We start from the raw sequence: 16,589 nt of genomic DNA, 5'->3' as shown, positions 1-16,589 counted from the left end.
CAGTATTTACAGGTCCAGATGGCTGGCAGGTGGGTCGATACCTGGTGGGAGCTTGTGGAAGGGAGCTCTTCTGAGTTGAATAAATAGGCCTGAAGTTCAGAACCGAAGTTTGAGCTAAAGATAGAGACACAGTCATTATCCTTTCGTTAGAAGATAGGTGAAGTTATGAAGTAGAAAAAACCTGGGGCCAGGTGAGAAGGTAGAGTAAGGGATTGAAAAACAGTGAACAACAATGTGGCTACTGGCCATAAGTGCATTCAGAGTTTAGAGAAGGGAATAGCAACAAGACTGGGGAGGCAATGGATTTGAGCTTGAATGGCAGGATTTGGTCAGAATCATTCCAGGATCAGAGCAGCAGTGATCATGTTATAAGAAGAGTACTTTTAGCTAAGAACACAAAATATAAAATGGAACCAAGAGAAAGAAAGCTCTTACTCTCTGCTTTGATTCAACATATGCATGGGAAGTATCTTAATTAATGATAGCAATGGTCAAGGGAACGCTAATGGATTACAGTATTGAGGGCTAGGGTGGGAGGAGTGGGATCAGAGAGGCTGATGGAGAGCCTGAAAGAGGAATTCTTGTTCATGGGGTCAGGATCTTGATAAGGAGAATGGAGAGGAGGTTTTACAATGAGTGTTAGAAATAAAGATTTGGGGAAAGCCAATACACTCTTAGAGATGTTCTTTCAGCACCTCTTCTCTCCTTTAAAATGTGTCCCTTACATATTTAAAAGAAGAATTATATTTACTGTAATACAAAACTTCTGACTCTAAACTTCTTAGTCCTACAATAATGCCAGACTGTCGTAAGGATTATGTACCAATACAGTGTTTCAAATAATTTGTATCGGCAAGCCTTATACACCTATGAAACAAAGGCGTTACTAACAACATTGGGTAATAAAATATATAACTCAAGTTTCTATTGATTTCAACAGAATAAAAAGCTGGTACATTTCCTGGAACTAGGGACTGGGAGAATGAAGGGGAATTCCTATTTGTTTCCTTTTGGTTCTATTCAGAAACTCAGGTGAACCAATAAAAGAGTTAGAATTTCAACTCGAAATATGAAAATTGTTTTCTTCTCATATCAGATCAATCCATCTGTCTTACATGGTTTCCCTCTTCTCCTCAGAAATTTATTTTGAAAAGAATTTATGTCTGATGTCTGATGAAAATAATTTATGTCAGACATAAATTCAGAATTTAGGGCTGAATTTATGTTCTTATGTCCTTATGCCCTGAAATGGTATCAGGAAACACCATGGGGTACCTGGGAGCAGAAATATTTGGATAATGGAAAAGTTTATTGAAACCAAGGAACTTTGAATTATAGAACCAAACCAAACCCAATAGACACAAATCTCCATAACTTACAAGTTTCCTTAGACCTTAGAAAGAATTTCAAGAGGGAGAAGCAGTGTTAATTGTTCTAGAATCAGAGATTTAAACCTTAAAAAAAATTTCTACATTTTAAATTAACTCATATTCAAACAAGGGGATTCAATCCAAAATTAGGTGAGGGAATTGAATTTAACTAATCAAAAAACATTTACAGAGCTTAGCACTGTATAAAATTCTATAGAGCAGCAGAGAATTATAATGTGACCTTGCCCTTAAGGGACTTATGAGGATGATATGTTTAAAAAATAAAAGAATTGAGAGAGAACTTAACACTTTTTGAATTATTGATTAGTCTTCAAATGGAAGCAGGTTTAAACTGGAGAACACAGGTGAAGTAAATTGCATCTCAATAACAAGAAAGAAAGTTCTTAAAATTGGCAATGTTCAAAGGCGGAATAGACTGGTTCATCAGGCAGTAGATTCCTTCATTCAACATTCATTCATATATTGAGCTTTCACCATCTGTCACACATGTGCTGGGGTGATGAGGTTCAACAGTGAGCAGGACACTTCCCTTACCCTCCAGGGGCCACATCCCAGGATACACCATCTCTATCTAGATGTTTATTGGACATGGATGTTCTGAAAGAAAACATCAAGTTTCTTTTTAATCTCTTTAAGAAGAAAAAACATGCATATACAATATTAAGTATTGGTATAATATTTAAATTAAAGGTCAAGACAACAGCAAGGAGTGAGAGACATTCAGCAGCACAGAAAAAAATGCTATAGGAGTTCAGAAATATCACTTAGGACTGGGGTGGATTTGGGAGTACTCTAGGGGGAGTTGGAACTTAGACAGATGGAGAACAAGGGCCTTTCAAATGGAAATGGCCATATAAATATATAAGTAGAGTGCTCAACAAATTGTTGCTATGATGACTACCTTCTGGAACAGTCCAATATTGGCCCTTTTAATAGAAATATTGGCTTACCAGGAAAACCTTTTTTTATTAAAAAAAAACAAAAACAAAAAGACTTCAACTGCCAGTGTGTTTTGGACTGGGGTGAATTCATCTGGTTGGCTCACTCTTTTAGTGTTCAGTTCACTCTGAACAATGTCAACAACTGCACTGTACACTTGGGTCAATCCGATTATGTCCTGGCTCTCATTTTTCTTGCACAGCATCCTTTCTCAATGCTGTGTTGTGTAATGTATGTGTAAGAAAATATAAACAGTCAATGTTGGAAGGGATTTAATGTAGTTTTTCCAGTGAAACAAAACGTTTAAGAATCTGAGTTTGTTTTTCAAAGATCACTAAATTTTAGTTATGATTAGATCATATTTTCCAAAATGTGTGGCAGTTGTTGCCCTCCTTGCCCTGAGTGTTGGTGCGCTGGACACTTTTAGTGCTGCAGTATATGAGTATACAGTGATAATACCAAACAGAACAGAAACACCTGTTTCAAAAGAAGAAGGTTTGCTCCTGATGAACAAGAACATAGATGTTTTGGAGAAAGCAGTTAAGCTGGCAGCGAAGCAGGTATTACCCTTTTATACTTGTAAAGGAGACTTGCAGTTTGATAAAAGAGTATTTGGAATTCATGAGAAACTTTTTTGCCCCACTTGTTTTGAGCAGGGTGCACATATCATTGTGACCCCAGAAGATGGAATCTATGGTTGGGTCTTCACCAGGGAGAGCATTTACCCCTATTTGGAGGATATACCAGACCCTGGAGTGAACTGGATTCCATGTAGAGAACCCTGGAGGTGATGTCATATAATTAATTTCTAAACAAAACTTGTGACGTTGTAAAACACCAACAGTAAACTCACTGAACTTGACTGGTACTTGTGTTGATAAATAGTCAATCTGTGGCATAGGATGTAGATGCTTCCTTTTTTTTCTGTAATTTCAACTTTTATTTTAGATTGAGGGAGTACATGTGCAGGTTTGTTACATGGGTAAATTGCATGACGCTGAGGATTGGAGTACGATGATCGTGCCACCCAGCATAGTATCCAATAGAAAGGTTTTCAGTCCTTGCCTTCCTCCCTCTGTCCCCGCTCTATTAGTTCCCAGTGTCTATTGTTCCCATCTTTATGGTCATGAGTTCCCAATGCTTAGCTCCCACTTATAAGTGAGAACATGCAGTATTTGGTTTTCTGCTTCTGTGTTAACTCACTGAGGATAATGTCCTTTGTTGATGCAAAAGACATGATTTTGTTCTTTCTTGGGCACCTAGGTTAATTCCATATCTTTGCTGTTGTGAAAAGTGCTGCGATGAACATACAAGTGCATCAGTCTTTTTGGTAGAATGATTTCCTTTCCTTTGGGCATATACCTAGTAATGGGATTGTGAGTCAAATGGCCACTCTGTTTTAAGTTCTCTGAGAAATCTCCAAACTGCTTTCCACAATGGCTGAACTAATTTACATTTCCACCAACAGTGTATAAGCATTCCCTTTTCTCCATAGCATCTTTTATTATTTGACTTTTTGTTAATAATCATTCTGACTGGCATGAGAGATATCTCATTGTAGTTTTGCTTGGCATTTCGCTGATGATAAGTGTTGAGTGTTTGTTCATGTGTTCGTCAGCCGCTTGTATGTCCTTTTTTGAGAAGTGTCTGTTCATGTCTTTTGCCTACTTTTCAATCGAGTTATTTGTTTTGTTTTTGCTTATTGATTTAAGTTCCTTATGGATTCTGGATATTAGACCTTTGTTAGATGCCTAGTTTGCAAATGTTTTCTCCCATTCTGTAGGTTGTCTATTACTCTGTTGATAGTTGGCTTTTGCTGTACAGAGTGCTTTAGTTAAATTAGGTCCTATGTGTAAATTTGTATTTTTGTTGCAATTGCTTTTGAGGACTTAGTCATAAATTATTTTCCAAGGTTGATGTCTAGAATGGTGTTTCTTAGATTTCTTCTAGGATTCTTATAGTTTGAGGTGATAAATTTAAATCTTTCATCCATTTTGAGTTAATTTTTGTATATGGTGAAAGATAGGGGTCCAGTTTCAATCTTCTGCATGTGGCTAGCCAGATATTCCAGCACCTTTTGTTGAATAAGGAGTCCTTTCCCCATGCTTACTTTTGTGAACTTTGTTTGAGCTACAGATGGTTGTAGGTATGCAGCTTTGTTTCTAGGTTCTCTATTCTGTTCTATGGTCTGTGTGTCTGTTTTTCTAACAGTACCATGTTGTTTTGGTTACTGTAGCCTTGGGTAATGTGATGCCTCAGGCTTTGTTCTTTTTGCTTACCAGCACTTTGGGAGGCTGAAGTGGGCGGATCACTTGAGATCAGGAGTTTGAGACCAGCCTGGACAACATGGTAAAACCCCATCTCTACTAAAATACAAAAATTAGCTGGGTGTGGTGGTGTTTGCCTGTAATCCCAGCTACTCGGGAGGCTGAGGCAGGAGAATTGCTTGAATGACAGAGTGAGACTCTCTCAAAAAAAAAAAAAAAAAAAAACCCAGAAAAGAAATAGTGTTGAATCTGCAGATACTGCTTACATTTCATAATGTATATCATCTGGCATATCTCCTGTTTGGTAAGTGACTTGAGATACTGATGACTGGTTGGTTATTTGTTGCAATTGTCTTTCAAGAACAGTAGGTGTGAGGCCGGGCGCGGTGGCTCACGACTGTAATCCCAACACTTTGGGAGGCTGAGATGGGCAGATCACGAGGTCGGGAGATGGAGACCATCCTGGCTAACACGGTGAAACCCTGTCTCTACTAAAAATACAAAAACATTAGATGGGCGTAATGGTGGGCGCCTGTAGTCCCAGCTACTTGGGAGGCTGAGGCAGGAGAATGGCGTGAACCCCGGAGGCAGAGGCAGGAGAATGTCGTGAACCCAGGAGGCAGAGCTTGGAGTGAGCCGAGATCGTGCCACTGCACTACAGCCTGGGCGATGGAGCAAGACTCCATCTCCAAAAAAAAGAAAAGAAAAGAAAAGAAAAGTGGCTGTTACCAGGCGTGGTGGCTCAAACTTGTAATCCCATCACTGTGGGAAGCCAAAGCAAGAGGATTGCTTGAAGCCAGAACTTTGAGATCAGCCTGCGCAGCAAAGCCAGATCCTGTATCTGCAAATAAAAATAAAAATTAAAAAATTACCCAGGTGTGGTGGCACACACCTATAATCCCAGCTACTCCAGAGGCTGAGGCAGGAGGATCACTGGAGCCCAGGAGTTTGAGGCTGCAGTGAGCTATGATTGCATCACTGCACTCCAGCCTGGGTGACAGTAAGACCTTGTCTTAAAACAAATAGTAGGTATAGGCCAGGTGCGGTGGCTTACGCCTGTAACCCCAGCACTTTGGGAAGTGGAGTCAGACAAATCACCTGAGGCCAGGAGTTCAAGACCAGCCTGGCCAACATGAGGAAACCCCGTCTCTACTAAAAAATACAAACATTAGCCGGGTGTGGTTGTGCATGCCTATAATCCCAGCTACTTGGGAGGCTGAGGCAGGAGAATTGCTTGAACCCAGGAGGCAGAGGTTACAGTGAGCCGAGATCATGCCACTGCACTCCAGCCTGGGTGACAGAATGAGACTCGGTCTCAAAAAAAAAAAAAAAAAAAAAAAATATATATATATATATATATATATATATATATATATAGTAGGTATACACACAATTGTTATAGTAAATGTTTAACTGGGTTTGAACAAAGTGAAAGAGTTGTAATATCTAGAGCCTGTGTCCCAAATACAAGTAAGTTGGTTCATCCACAGACACCTGCCTTCTTCATAGGAAGAGTAAAAAGATGAATGAGCCTGTTTCCAAAGAGCTTTGCTATCACTATCATTTACAATGCAATCAATATGGCAAATGGAAATTGTACAGGACTTCTGCGACCACATTTTACGACCACCTAGCTGAGTGATGTAACCTAAATGCCTAACATTTCCATTTCTTTATCTGTAAAACAGGGATAATAGAGTCCTTGTCTTAATTCTCTTACAGAGTAGACAAGAGTAATGAAGTAATACACATGGAATTTGTACATTGTAATGCACTGTCCAAGGCTAGCTGTTACTATTCCTTTTTTTAGCAGAAGGGACTGAGTCTGAACTTCTTTGTGTTCTTGTCCTTTGAGAAACTTTAGTAATTATTAGTAGATGTAATTTAGGCATAACTTTCTTAAAGAAAATATGCATAATTAATATGATATTTATGAAATAGATTATTTTAGTTGTATTAATGGTTTAAAATAGATTAAGATTATTTCTTTAAATAGCAAAATTGATGGGTTAAGAAGTTATTTAACTTGCTAATTTTAAATTTGCATGCACCTGTTTAGAACTACATCTATTGTGCAAAAAGAGAAACTTCTTTGATAATTTTACCTATGTAAAATTAAGTGAAAAGTCATGCTTAATGGTACAACATTCAGGCTCAGCTATGTGAGTCAAGCCTCACTCTGGGATTTTTACCTTTGGAAAAATATTCTCTAAACATTGCATGCTCTGTGTTTACAGAAACCATGTCACTGTGACTCAACATCTACTTGCTTATGAGGCGTTTCCCAGAACAAGAAGGAATGAATCATTCTTTGCTGCAATTCATGAGACTTACACTAAAATGTACTGTATTTGACTGGGCTAATGAAACTGACTTTTCCAGGGGAAAGAGACCCATAATTCTGATAATTAGCTATAGACAAATTATTTTAGGTGGGGAAAGTAAGTGACTGATGAAATTTCAACATTATGAACTCTTACACCTACTTATTCAAATGACACCCTTTCAGTTTTGTGTTACAAAAAGGAGAAATCCAGTATTTAATATAATGATAATATCGGAAAAGAAAGTCAGTTTTCTTCCTAGTGATATTTATCCCTAAAGAGAATAATAGAGAGTCATGCGGTCATCCTTGCGTGTTTAAATATTTAGAATGCTGACATGTCAAAGAGTTCCATGGGCTTTTTTCATGAGTAACTAGTGGGAAATATTAAATAACTCAAATTATTTAGTCAAGAAAAGAAAAATTAAACAAAGGACACGATAAACTTATTAAAGGTCTTAATGAATGTGAATATTAGTAATATTTCTCTGTTTTTTTTTTAGAAGAAAATAAAATAAAAAGGTCTAAACCAGTAGGCCATTAAAGTGTCCTTTTTATTCAAAGGTTAGTTTAACCTCAATTGCAGAAGGGCTGTGAGATCACAGAGAGACATGGAATGGCCTCTAATCACACAATCCATAATAGCAATGTTCATTTACTGAGCACTTACTTGGTTCCAAGAACTGTACTTGGTGTACTATACACATTATTGCATTCAATTTATGCAGTTGGCATTACTATTTGCATTGCAAATATGTGAAAAAAGGAAGGCTTTTGATCTCATAATTGGTCATTAGATTGGCCGTAATTAAAACAGCTATGTCCTTTAAGCTGTGCTAACGGAATGGACTCTAAGGGCTTAGATGCACCATATTATAATAAGATTTTAGTGACTAGCAAATCCATTTATTTGACAGAGTGAGCTGGTTGCTAAACCTTTTTTATCATATTTTCTGCTAAAATCTGCCGCTCTTTAACTTCCTTTCATTGTTTTCGTGCACTCTATGCTATGTTCACACATATGACCCATCTCCTATAAATTAAGCCTTTCAAATATTTGAAGCCAGCTATCACCATGCCACATTCCCTTCTTATATCAAGGATAAATATCTTTAATATGGATGGACTTGGTAAAACAATTTCATGTCTGTACTTATCTCAGGATTTCTCATGTGGATCCACTAAGGCAGAAAGGAAGCTATTATGTTACATTTGACAGATGAGGAAACTGAGCCAGCACAGTGAAGTGCTTTTTATTTTTTATTTTAATTTTTAACATTTCCACTACTTAATGCTATATTTGTTTTCTATAGAAGACAATCTGGAGGGTACAAACTATTTACTGTCACCTGGCATTTCTGTTTCCAACCACATCTCGTATCAGCAAACTTGTACAAATTATGGCTTGGATTATAGAAAAGGTCCTCTCCATTTGCAGAGTCTGCTAAATTTCAAGCGCTTCATTTATCTTCCTGGGAGCACTTCATAAGAGAATGTGCTGCTTCTTTTCATCCTCCTCTTCCTCTTCCATCTTTTCTTTCCTTCAGTCTTGTACTGTAATCTGGAGTTTGGCATAGTAAATTAGGTTAGCTTTCAGGAAGATAAACACTATGTCACATGAGAGTTTTAAAATATTTTCTGTTGCTTCTTGACCTAGAGCTGTTGTGTTATGGGTAATGGGCAAATAAAGTATCACTTTGGTATTTCAGAAATCACTAAAATATAGTAAGTTTGAGGAAATGTCTATTGAATTAGATTTGGCAACACACCAGTGCAACAAAGACTCAGCTGCCTGGCCAAGGACAACTCTATCTATGTTGTGGCTAATATTGGGGACATGAAGCCATGCAATGCCAGTGACCCTCAGTGTCCCCCTGATGGCCGTTACCAATACAACACTGATGTGGTGTTTGATTCTTAGGGAAAACTGGTGGCACGCTACCATAAGGTGAGAATCACTTGTGCCTTAGCTCAACTTGTTACTTCTTTTGTGTGCTTGTGGTATGTATGTGTGTCTGCTTGTTGAATGCTGGGAAGAGAACTGTTGTAGATGCATCTTATAATTATTACATCATAGTTGAAAAGGAGATTTAATTCAGTTCCATATAAGGTTCTGGGTTTCCATTTATCATTAAACAGAATATGGTAGAGTATTTAAATGGATGTGACAATAACCACACAAAGCTTTTAATGTTCTCTGAAAAAGAAGTAAAAATTCTGTTTCATTCATGATTTAATATCAGGTTCATTTTTTAGCCCAATTTGTTAGCATTTCATACTAAGCTACCATATATTCCATTAGGACTTTTTTGGTTGCAATGAAAACAAAACCTCAACTGAAAATGGCTTTAACAATACGGACAATTTCTTGCTTATGCACATGTAAAAATTGTAGCATAGAAAGGATAGATCTCATTTCAGTGCAGTCTGACACTCAGAGGCTCCAAAATTATCATCCATCCCTCTAGCTCTCCTAGCCCTTTGTTACAGCTTCTTTCTTGGGGCAACTCTCCTTTTAGAAGCCACATTGCTGGAGCAACACGCAGTTCACATCTTTATCAACAAAATCTACAGGAAGGGTATATTTCTCCCTCCTAGAACCCTGCAAAGACTTTATCACTCCTTGATTCAATTAGTTGACATGCCTTTCCTGAGCCAACCACCAAAGGATGAAGGATAGACTGCCACATGGGAGAAGAATGGAGGAGCAAGAGGCCTCCAGGGACCACAGAGATGGGAAGTAGCTCTCCCCAGAGCACACGCATGCACACAACAGGCCAAACCAAAACCTGAGCAAAACATAAGCTGTACTCCTGAGCCCAGGTTAAGTGGAGTTTTGGAAAAAGAACCAGGCTGAAAAATAAAATAAAGTTACTAATGGCTTACTAATTAATAATATGTAACAATTGCATTGTCTAAATTAATTTTCAATGGACTTCACTTCACTTCTAAAAACCTGGCAGTATCATTGGGACACATGACAAAGTTTGTTTTATTAACATGGTAGTGCTGTTGAAATTTAAAGAATACAGTGGAAAACAATCTGAGAAGTGTAGGATTCAAGATTTCAACCTGTGATTTTAAGATAGAAATTTTCACATTTTAAATATCATTTGTACATGTACATTGGTTGTAAAAAAGATAAAGTTTTTTGATTAATGTCACAGTAAGAAAATTTATAGATGGTGGTATAGTGGGCATGATTTTTACAAATGTATGGGTAACAGTTTTATTTTGTTGTTGTTGTTGTTGTTGTTGGAAATGGAATCTCGCTCTGTTGCACAGGCTGGAGTGCAGCGGCGTGATCTCGGCTCACTGCAACCTCTGCCTCCTGGATTCAGGGGCTCCTCCTGCCTCAGCCTCCGAGTAACTGGGATTACAGGCGCATGCCATTATGCCTGGTTAAATTTTTTTGATATTTGTAGTATAGACAGGGTTTCACCACATTGTCCAGGCTGGTCTCGAACTCCTGACCTCAAGTGATCCGCCCACCTCAGCCTCCTAAAGTGCTGGGATTACAGGCGTAAGCCACCACACCTGGCCTATGTGTAACAGTTTTAAACCTGCAAGTCAACATACATGGGAGGAAAGATTAAATGGGGAAAGACTTAATTGATCACATCTATTTGGCAGTTTTCTTATTAATTTTCTTCTTCTTTGCTTTTTTATTAACAGTACAACCTTTTTGCACCTGAAATTCAATTCGATTTCCCCAAGGATTCAGAACTTGTGACTTTTGACACTCCCTTTGGGAAGTCTGGCATTTTTACTTGCTTTGACATTTTTTCTCATGACCCAGCTGTGGTGGTGGTGGTGGATGAGTTTCAAGTTGACAGCATTCTCTACCCCATAGCATGGTACAACATGCTGCCCCTCCTCTCGGCTGTTCCCTTCCATTCAGCATGTGCCAAGGCCATGGGAGTCAATCTACTTGCTGCAAATACCCACAACACCAGCATGCACATGACAGGTAACTCATGCGGGCATGTGCCAAGTGGGAGTGACAGTCTTAAAAAGGCTTCATTGATTTTCAAGCTACACACTTTTGTTTAATAACTTTATTACCAATATTAAGATCACAAAATTAATAACAGCATTTGTTTCTACTTAAGGAAACTTCATTGTCCTTGTGAATAAAGGAGGCAAACATTATTATCTCAATTTTACTTGAAAGGAAATTGGGGCTGGAGGAAGTCACATAAAAAAATCAAAGCCAGTTCTAAGAAATTTCCTAGCCAATGTGCATTAGTAATATCGAAATAAATCTTGTTGTTTAAAGTAAACAGATAACCTACAGAGCAGAAGAAAATGTTTGCAAACTATGCATTCCATAGAGATCTAATATCCAGAATCCATAAGGAACTTAAACAAATCAACAAACAGAAAACAAACTATCCCATTAAAAAATGGACAAAGGACGTGAACAGGCACTTCTCAAAAGAAGATATACACGTGGCCAGCAAGCATGTAAAAATGCTCAACATCACTAATCATTAGAGAAATGCAAATCAAAACCACAATGAGATACCACTCACTCCAGTCAGAATGGCTATGATTAAAAAAATAAAAGACAAACAGATGCTGGCAAGGTTGTGAAGAAAAGGGAACGCTTGTACACTGCTGGTGAAAATGTAAATTAGTTCAGCCACAGTGTAAAGCAGTTTGGAGATTTCTCAGAGAACATAAAACAGAACTGCCATTCGACCCAGCAATCCCATTAATAGATATATACCTAAAGGAATATAAAACATTCTACCATAAAGACACATGCACTTGTATGTTAATTGCAGCACTTTTTGCAATAGCAATAACATGGAATCCACCTAGGTGCTCATCAACAGTGAAGTGGATAAGGAAAATGTGATACATATACACCATGGAATACTACATAGCCATGAAAAAGAATGAAATAATGTTCTATGCAACAAGATGGATGCAACTGGAGGTCATTATCCTCAGCCAGTTAACACAGGAACAGAAAATCAAATACCACATGTTCTCACTTAAGAGTTGAAGTTAAACATTGAGTACACATGAACACAAAGAGGGAAACAATAGACACCAGGGCTTAGTTGACAACTAAGTTGACAATTACCAGGAGGGTAGGAGGAGGGTGATGATTGAAAAACTACCTATTGGATATTATGCTCACTACCTGGGTGACAAAATCATTTACACACCAAACCCCAGCAACATGCAATTTACCCATGTAACAAACCTTCACATATTTCCCTTCTATACTAAAATGAAAATTGGAAAAAAAAAATACAAATAAATACAAATATTTCAGGCATTAAAAAAAAAAAACTTGTCGAAGTGATAAAAATCACTTTTAACTTAATCAGGTTTTTAGAGTTTCTCCTTTATAATATCCACGTTCAAAGTAATGCAGGCTTCCTTCTTAACTGCTTTGTTATTTGTTGAATAACAAATCCCAAACACAAATAAACTAAATCGTCAGTGGAGAGATAAAATTATTCTTCACATTGGGGGATTTTCTAGTTTGTTGCTAAGTTGGCTTAAAACTATGCCCTCCATGTCAAATGATAATTTCAGTGCAAGTAGTACCTTATGGAGGACACACAGTCAAATTGGAACTTAGGCCAATGTAACAACTAACTCCTTATCTATCTTAAAAATATGCTTTAATAACTTTGTATTTAATTCCACATGGGAATATTCTATTAGTTGGTTACCATAACAAATCTGAAACCAATGTTTGTGTTTCTGTATGTTGCTTGTAGGGAGTGGAATCTACACCCCAGAAGCAGTCAAGGTGTACCACTATGACATGGAAACAGAGAGTGGTCAGCTGTTGCTATCAGACCCGAAGTCTCAGCCTCGCCGTGAGCCCACCTACCCTGAAGCTGTTGACTGGCATGCATATGCCAGCAGTGTCAAACCGTTTTCCTCTGAGCAGTCAGATTTTCCGGGGATGATTTATTTTGATGAGTTTACCTTCACTGAGCTTAAGAGAAATCCAGGAAATTACAGTTTGCCAGAAAGATCTGCGTTGTCACTTAACTTACAAGATGTCTAAAAAGCGAGCAGATGAGGTCTATGCCCTAGGTGCTTTTGATGGACTGCACACAGTAGAAGGCCAATATTACTTACAGCTAGAACTGCTTAAATATGTTAGAGTGGTCTCATTATTAGTTTTTATTCTAAGTCATCATTGCCTTTCTTTGAAAATTGGGCTGGATTTAGCTAATTTTATAATTAGTAATGTTATCACTGAATTTTGTCCCCAGAACACATTATTTGTTCAGTCTTAGCAAGAACAGAATTAGTTGTTTTAGTTGCAAGGCAAAAACATAAAGCAAATTGGTTAGTTATCAGCACGCCAGGTTCAGGTTTCAAAAGCTGCAACTTCTGTGTGTTCTCTTTTTCCATCAGTTTACTTTAGAGCAGTGTTTTTCATATTGTCTTCAACTAAATCCAGAGAAAGAAGGATAATTTATATCATCACCCAGTGTAGCCAAGTAGATGTGTGACTGAATAAAAAAAAGATATTCAATTGAAGTAGCTTATGAAATAATTTAAAATAGGGTTATAAATAGCTATTATTATGTGCAATGGACTCTGATTTTTAAAATTCTATTTGACTTCAGTATAAAAAGTGCTAATCCTGACCCACTAAATTGATTTTAGGATTCACTAATAAGTTGTTACCTGCAGTTGGAAAAATACTTCTTATGAGGCAATTTAAATATTCCTTTATAGTTTGAAATTGCATTATTTAGCTGAGAAACTATTTGCAAGGTTTCTGACTCCTTCTCTTTTCTTTTCTTCCATAGATATGCACATTACTGAAGTGTCAAACCACTGACCTGGAAACGTATGGAGAAGCTGTGGGGTCAGCTTTTACCAGGTTTGAGGACTTCTCTCTCAGTGGCACATTCGGAATGCATTATGTTTTCCCACAGATCATTCTAAGTGGGGGTCAGCTTGCCCCTGAAAGACATTATGAGGTAGGAGGTGTGCAGGATGATGAATTCCTTCGAACAGAGCAGATGGGTAGAGCAGCATAAAGAAAATCTTTGCAATAATGAGAGTATAGCAATACCGTGGTTCACATTCCACAAGAAACACTTTAAAGACGTGGGAACTATGATATGGAATACAAGTTGTGGTTTTAGATTGCCATTAGGCTGTGATGGAGAATGTGGGGTTCATTTTTTTTAACAAAAATGTGATGTTGATATTCAAGGCAACAGTAAATTCATAGAGAAGCTAAAACAAAAATATTGATTGCTGATAATGGCAATAATGTTGTCATTTGCATGGTGTAGAAGGTGCAAATTAAATACATTAAATAATGCATCTACAACTTCTTTTCTGGGTATGCTATTTTGAGAAGTTGTTATAATTATACTAATAACTAATATTTTGGATAGTGTTTCATGAGTTTGAAGAACATATTTTTATACATGATCTTATTTGACCACCTGTGCAACAAATTTGTTTGCTGTACTTTAAGCAAAGCCCCTCTACTTTCAGACTTGAAACATGAACCTGGGTCTTCCAACACAAATCCTGTGTGATTTTTACCATTCTACACTGCTTTAGGAGTGATCTTGCCAGAGAAGGGATCTAGGCTGTAACCTAAACTCTGCACTGAAGTTAATCCTTTGTTTTCTTTGACCAGATTTCAAGAGATGGACGCTTGAGGAGCCGAAGTGGAGCCCCTTTACCTGTCTTAGTTATGGCCCTGTATGGAAGAGTGTTAGAGAAGGACCCTCCATGCTTAGGGCAGGGACCTCGGAAGTTCCAGTGATCTCCTTTAGCAGAGCCTTTTTAGGATCAGCCTGGCTAAGGGAGGAAGAAAAAAAAAGAGATCCGTTAGTGTCTGTTTAGAAGAGATGGCATGAACTTACGGAAACAAATAGAATAAACCTAAGCAGATTTGAAAAGCAACAAGTGTGTGTGCAAATTTCACATTTTACGTATTTGGTAGAGCACAGGTTCATTCGTGGGAGCTGCATTCATCCTCCATGTATGTGAGTTTAAGTATATGTAAGTATGTATATGTATAGTGGAGCATATATTTAAATGGGAAGAGGGCCTAGAAAAATCCTTTTGCAGTAACTGCACTAAGGTATGCAAGTGTTGTTTTCATCATAAGATGGTTAATTTTATGTGTTGATTTGACTGGGTTGTGAGATGCCCAGATAGCTGGTTAACCATTGTTTCTGGGTGTGTCTGTGAGGGTGTTTCAAGGAAGAGAACAGCATTTGAATTGGTAAACTGAGTAAAGCAGACAGTCCTCCCCAATGTGGATAGGCGTCATCCAGTCCCTTGAGGGCCTGAAGAGAAAAACAAGAAGGAAGAGGTTTGAATTCTTTTTCTGCCAGACTACCTGAGCTGGATAGAGATCTTCTCCTGCCTTCATGTGCTCCTGGTTCTCAGGCCTTCAGGCCTGGATTGGAATTGACACCATCAACTCTCTAGCTCTCAGGCCTTCGAACGACAGCCCTGGCTTTCCTGCATCTCCAGCTTGCAAATGGCAGACCAGACGGTGGGATTTCTCAGCCTTCATAACTGTCTGAGCCAATACCTTATCATAAATCTCTTTCTCTCTGTCTCCTGTTGGTTCTGTTTCTCTGGAGAACCCTGACTAATACTCTTCATTTGTAAATAACAGGATGAACTTTGAATACACAGAGGGTATTTGATTCTAGCCAATTAAGATACAGGAAGTTAAAGAATAAGGACATCTTTTAAAGTAACTATGAACAACTTTTTAGCTAGTATTGTCCCTTTAGTCATGACTTATTTGACTCTTGCATTCTATTTACATGGAAAATGGATACTTAAAAAGGATTTTTTTTTTTTTTTTTTTTTTGAGACGGAGTCTCACTCTGTTGCCCAGGCTGGAGTGCATGCAGTGGCACGATCTCGGCTCACTGCAACCTCCACCTCCCTGTGTAGGGAAAAGAAAGAGAGATCAGACTGTTACTGTGTCTGTGCAGAAAAGGAAGACATAAGAAACTCCATTTGATCTGTCCCCTGAACAATTGTTTTGCCTTGAGATGCTGTTAATCTGTAACTTTAGCCCCAACCTTGTGCTCACAGAAACATGTGTTGTATGGAATCAAGATTTAAAGGATCTAGGGCTGGGCAGGATGTGCCTTGTTAATAATATCTTTACAGGCAGTATGCAGGGCAAAAGTCATCGCCATTCTCCATTCTCGATTAACCAGGGGCACAATGCACTGTGGAAAGCCGCAGGGACCTCTACCCAGGAAAGCCGGGTATTGTCCAAGGTTTCTCCCCACTGAGATAGCCTGAGATATGGCCTCGTGGAATGGAAAAGACCCGACTGTCCCCCAGCCAGACACCCGTGAAGGGTATGTGCTGAGGAGGATTAGTAGAAGAGGAAGGCCTCTTGTAGTTGAGATAAGAGGAAGGCCTCTGTCTCCTGCATGCCCCTGGGGATGGAATGTCTCGGTATAAAACCCGATTGTACATTTGTTCTATTCTGAGATAGGAGAAAACCGCCCTGTGGCTGGAGGCGAGACATGCTGGTGGCAACGCTGCTCTGTTACTCTTTATTACACTCTGGCCTATGTGCACATCCAGGCATAGTACCTTCCCTTGAACTGATTTGTGACACAGTTTCCTTTGCTCACATGTTTTCTTGCTGACCTTCTCCCCACTATCACCCTG

General features: G+C 38.4%; 1 protein-coding gene across 1 annotated transcript; it reads left to right on the top strand.

Annotated features, from left to right (window-relative positions):
• The first annotated feature begins 2,677 nt into the window (after positions 1 to 2,677).
• Positions 2,678 to 14,697, top strand: LOC105465629 (vascular non-inflammatory molecule 3-like). Its single transcript, XM_011714160.2, is given in 8 exon segments — positions 2,678 to 2,890; positions 2,987 to 3,117; positions 8,676 to 8,868; positions 10,596 to 10,890; positions 12,665 to 12,914; positions 12,916 to 13,054; positions 13,718 to 13,891; positions 14,569 to 14,697. Coding segments are annotated over 8 exon segments (1,524 nt in total).
• Positions 14,698 to 16,589: the final 1,892 nt, after the last annotated feature.

This window comes from Macaca nemestrina, chromosome 5, assembly GCF_043159975.1.
Source record: "Macaca nemestrina isolate mMacNem1 chromosome 5, mMacNem.hap1, whole genome shotgun sequence".
Lineage (NCBI taxonomy): Eukaryota > Metazoa > Chordata > Mammalia > Primates > Cercopithecidae > Macaca > Macaca nemestrina.
This window is presented reverse-complemented; position numbering and strand designations above follow the sequence as displayed.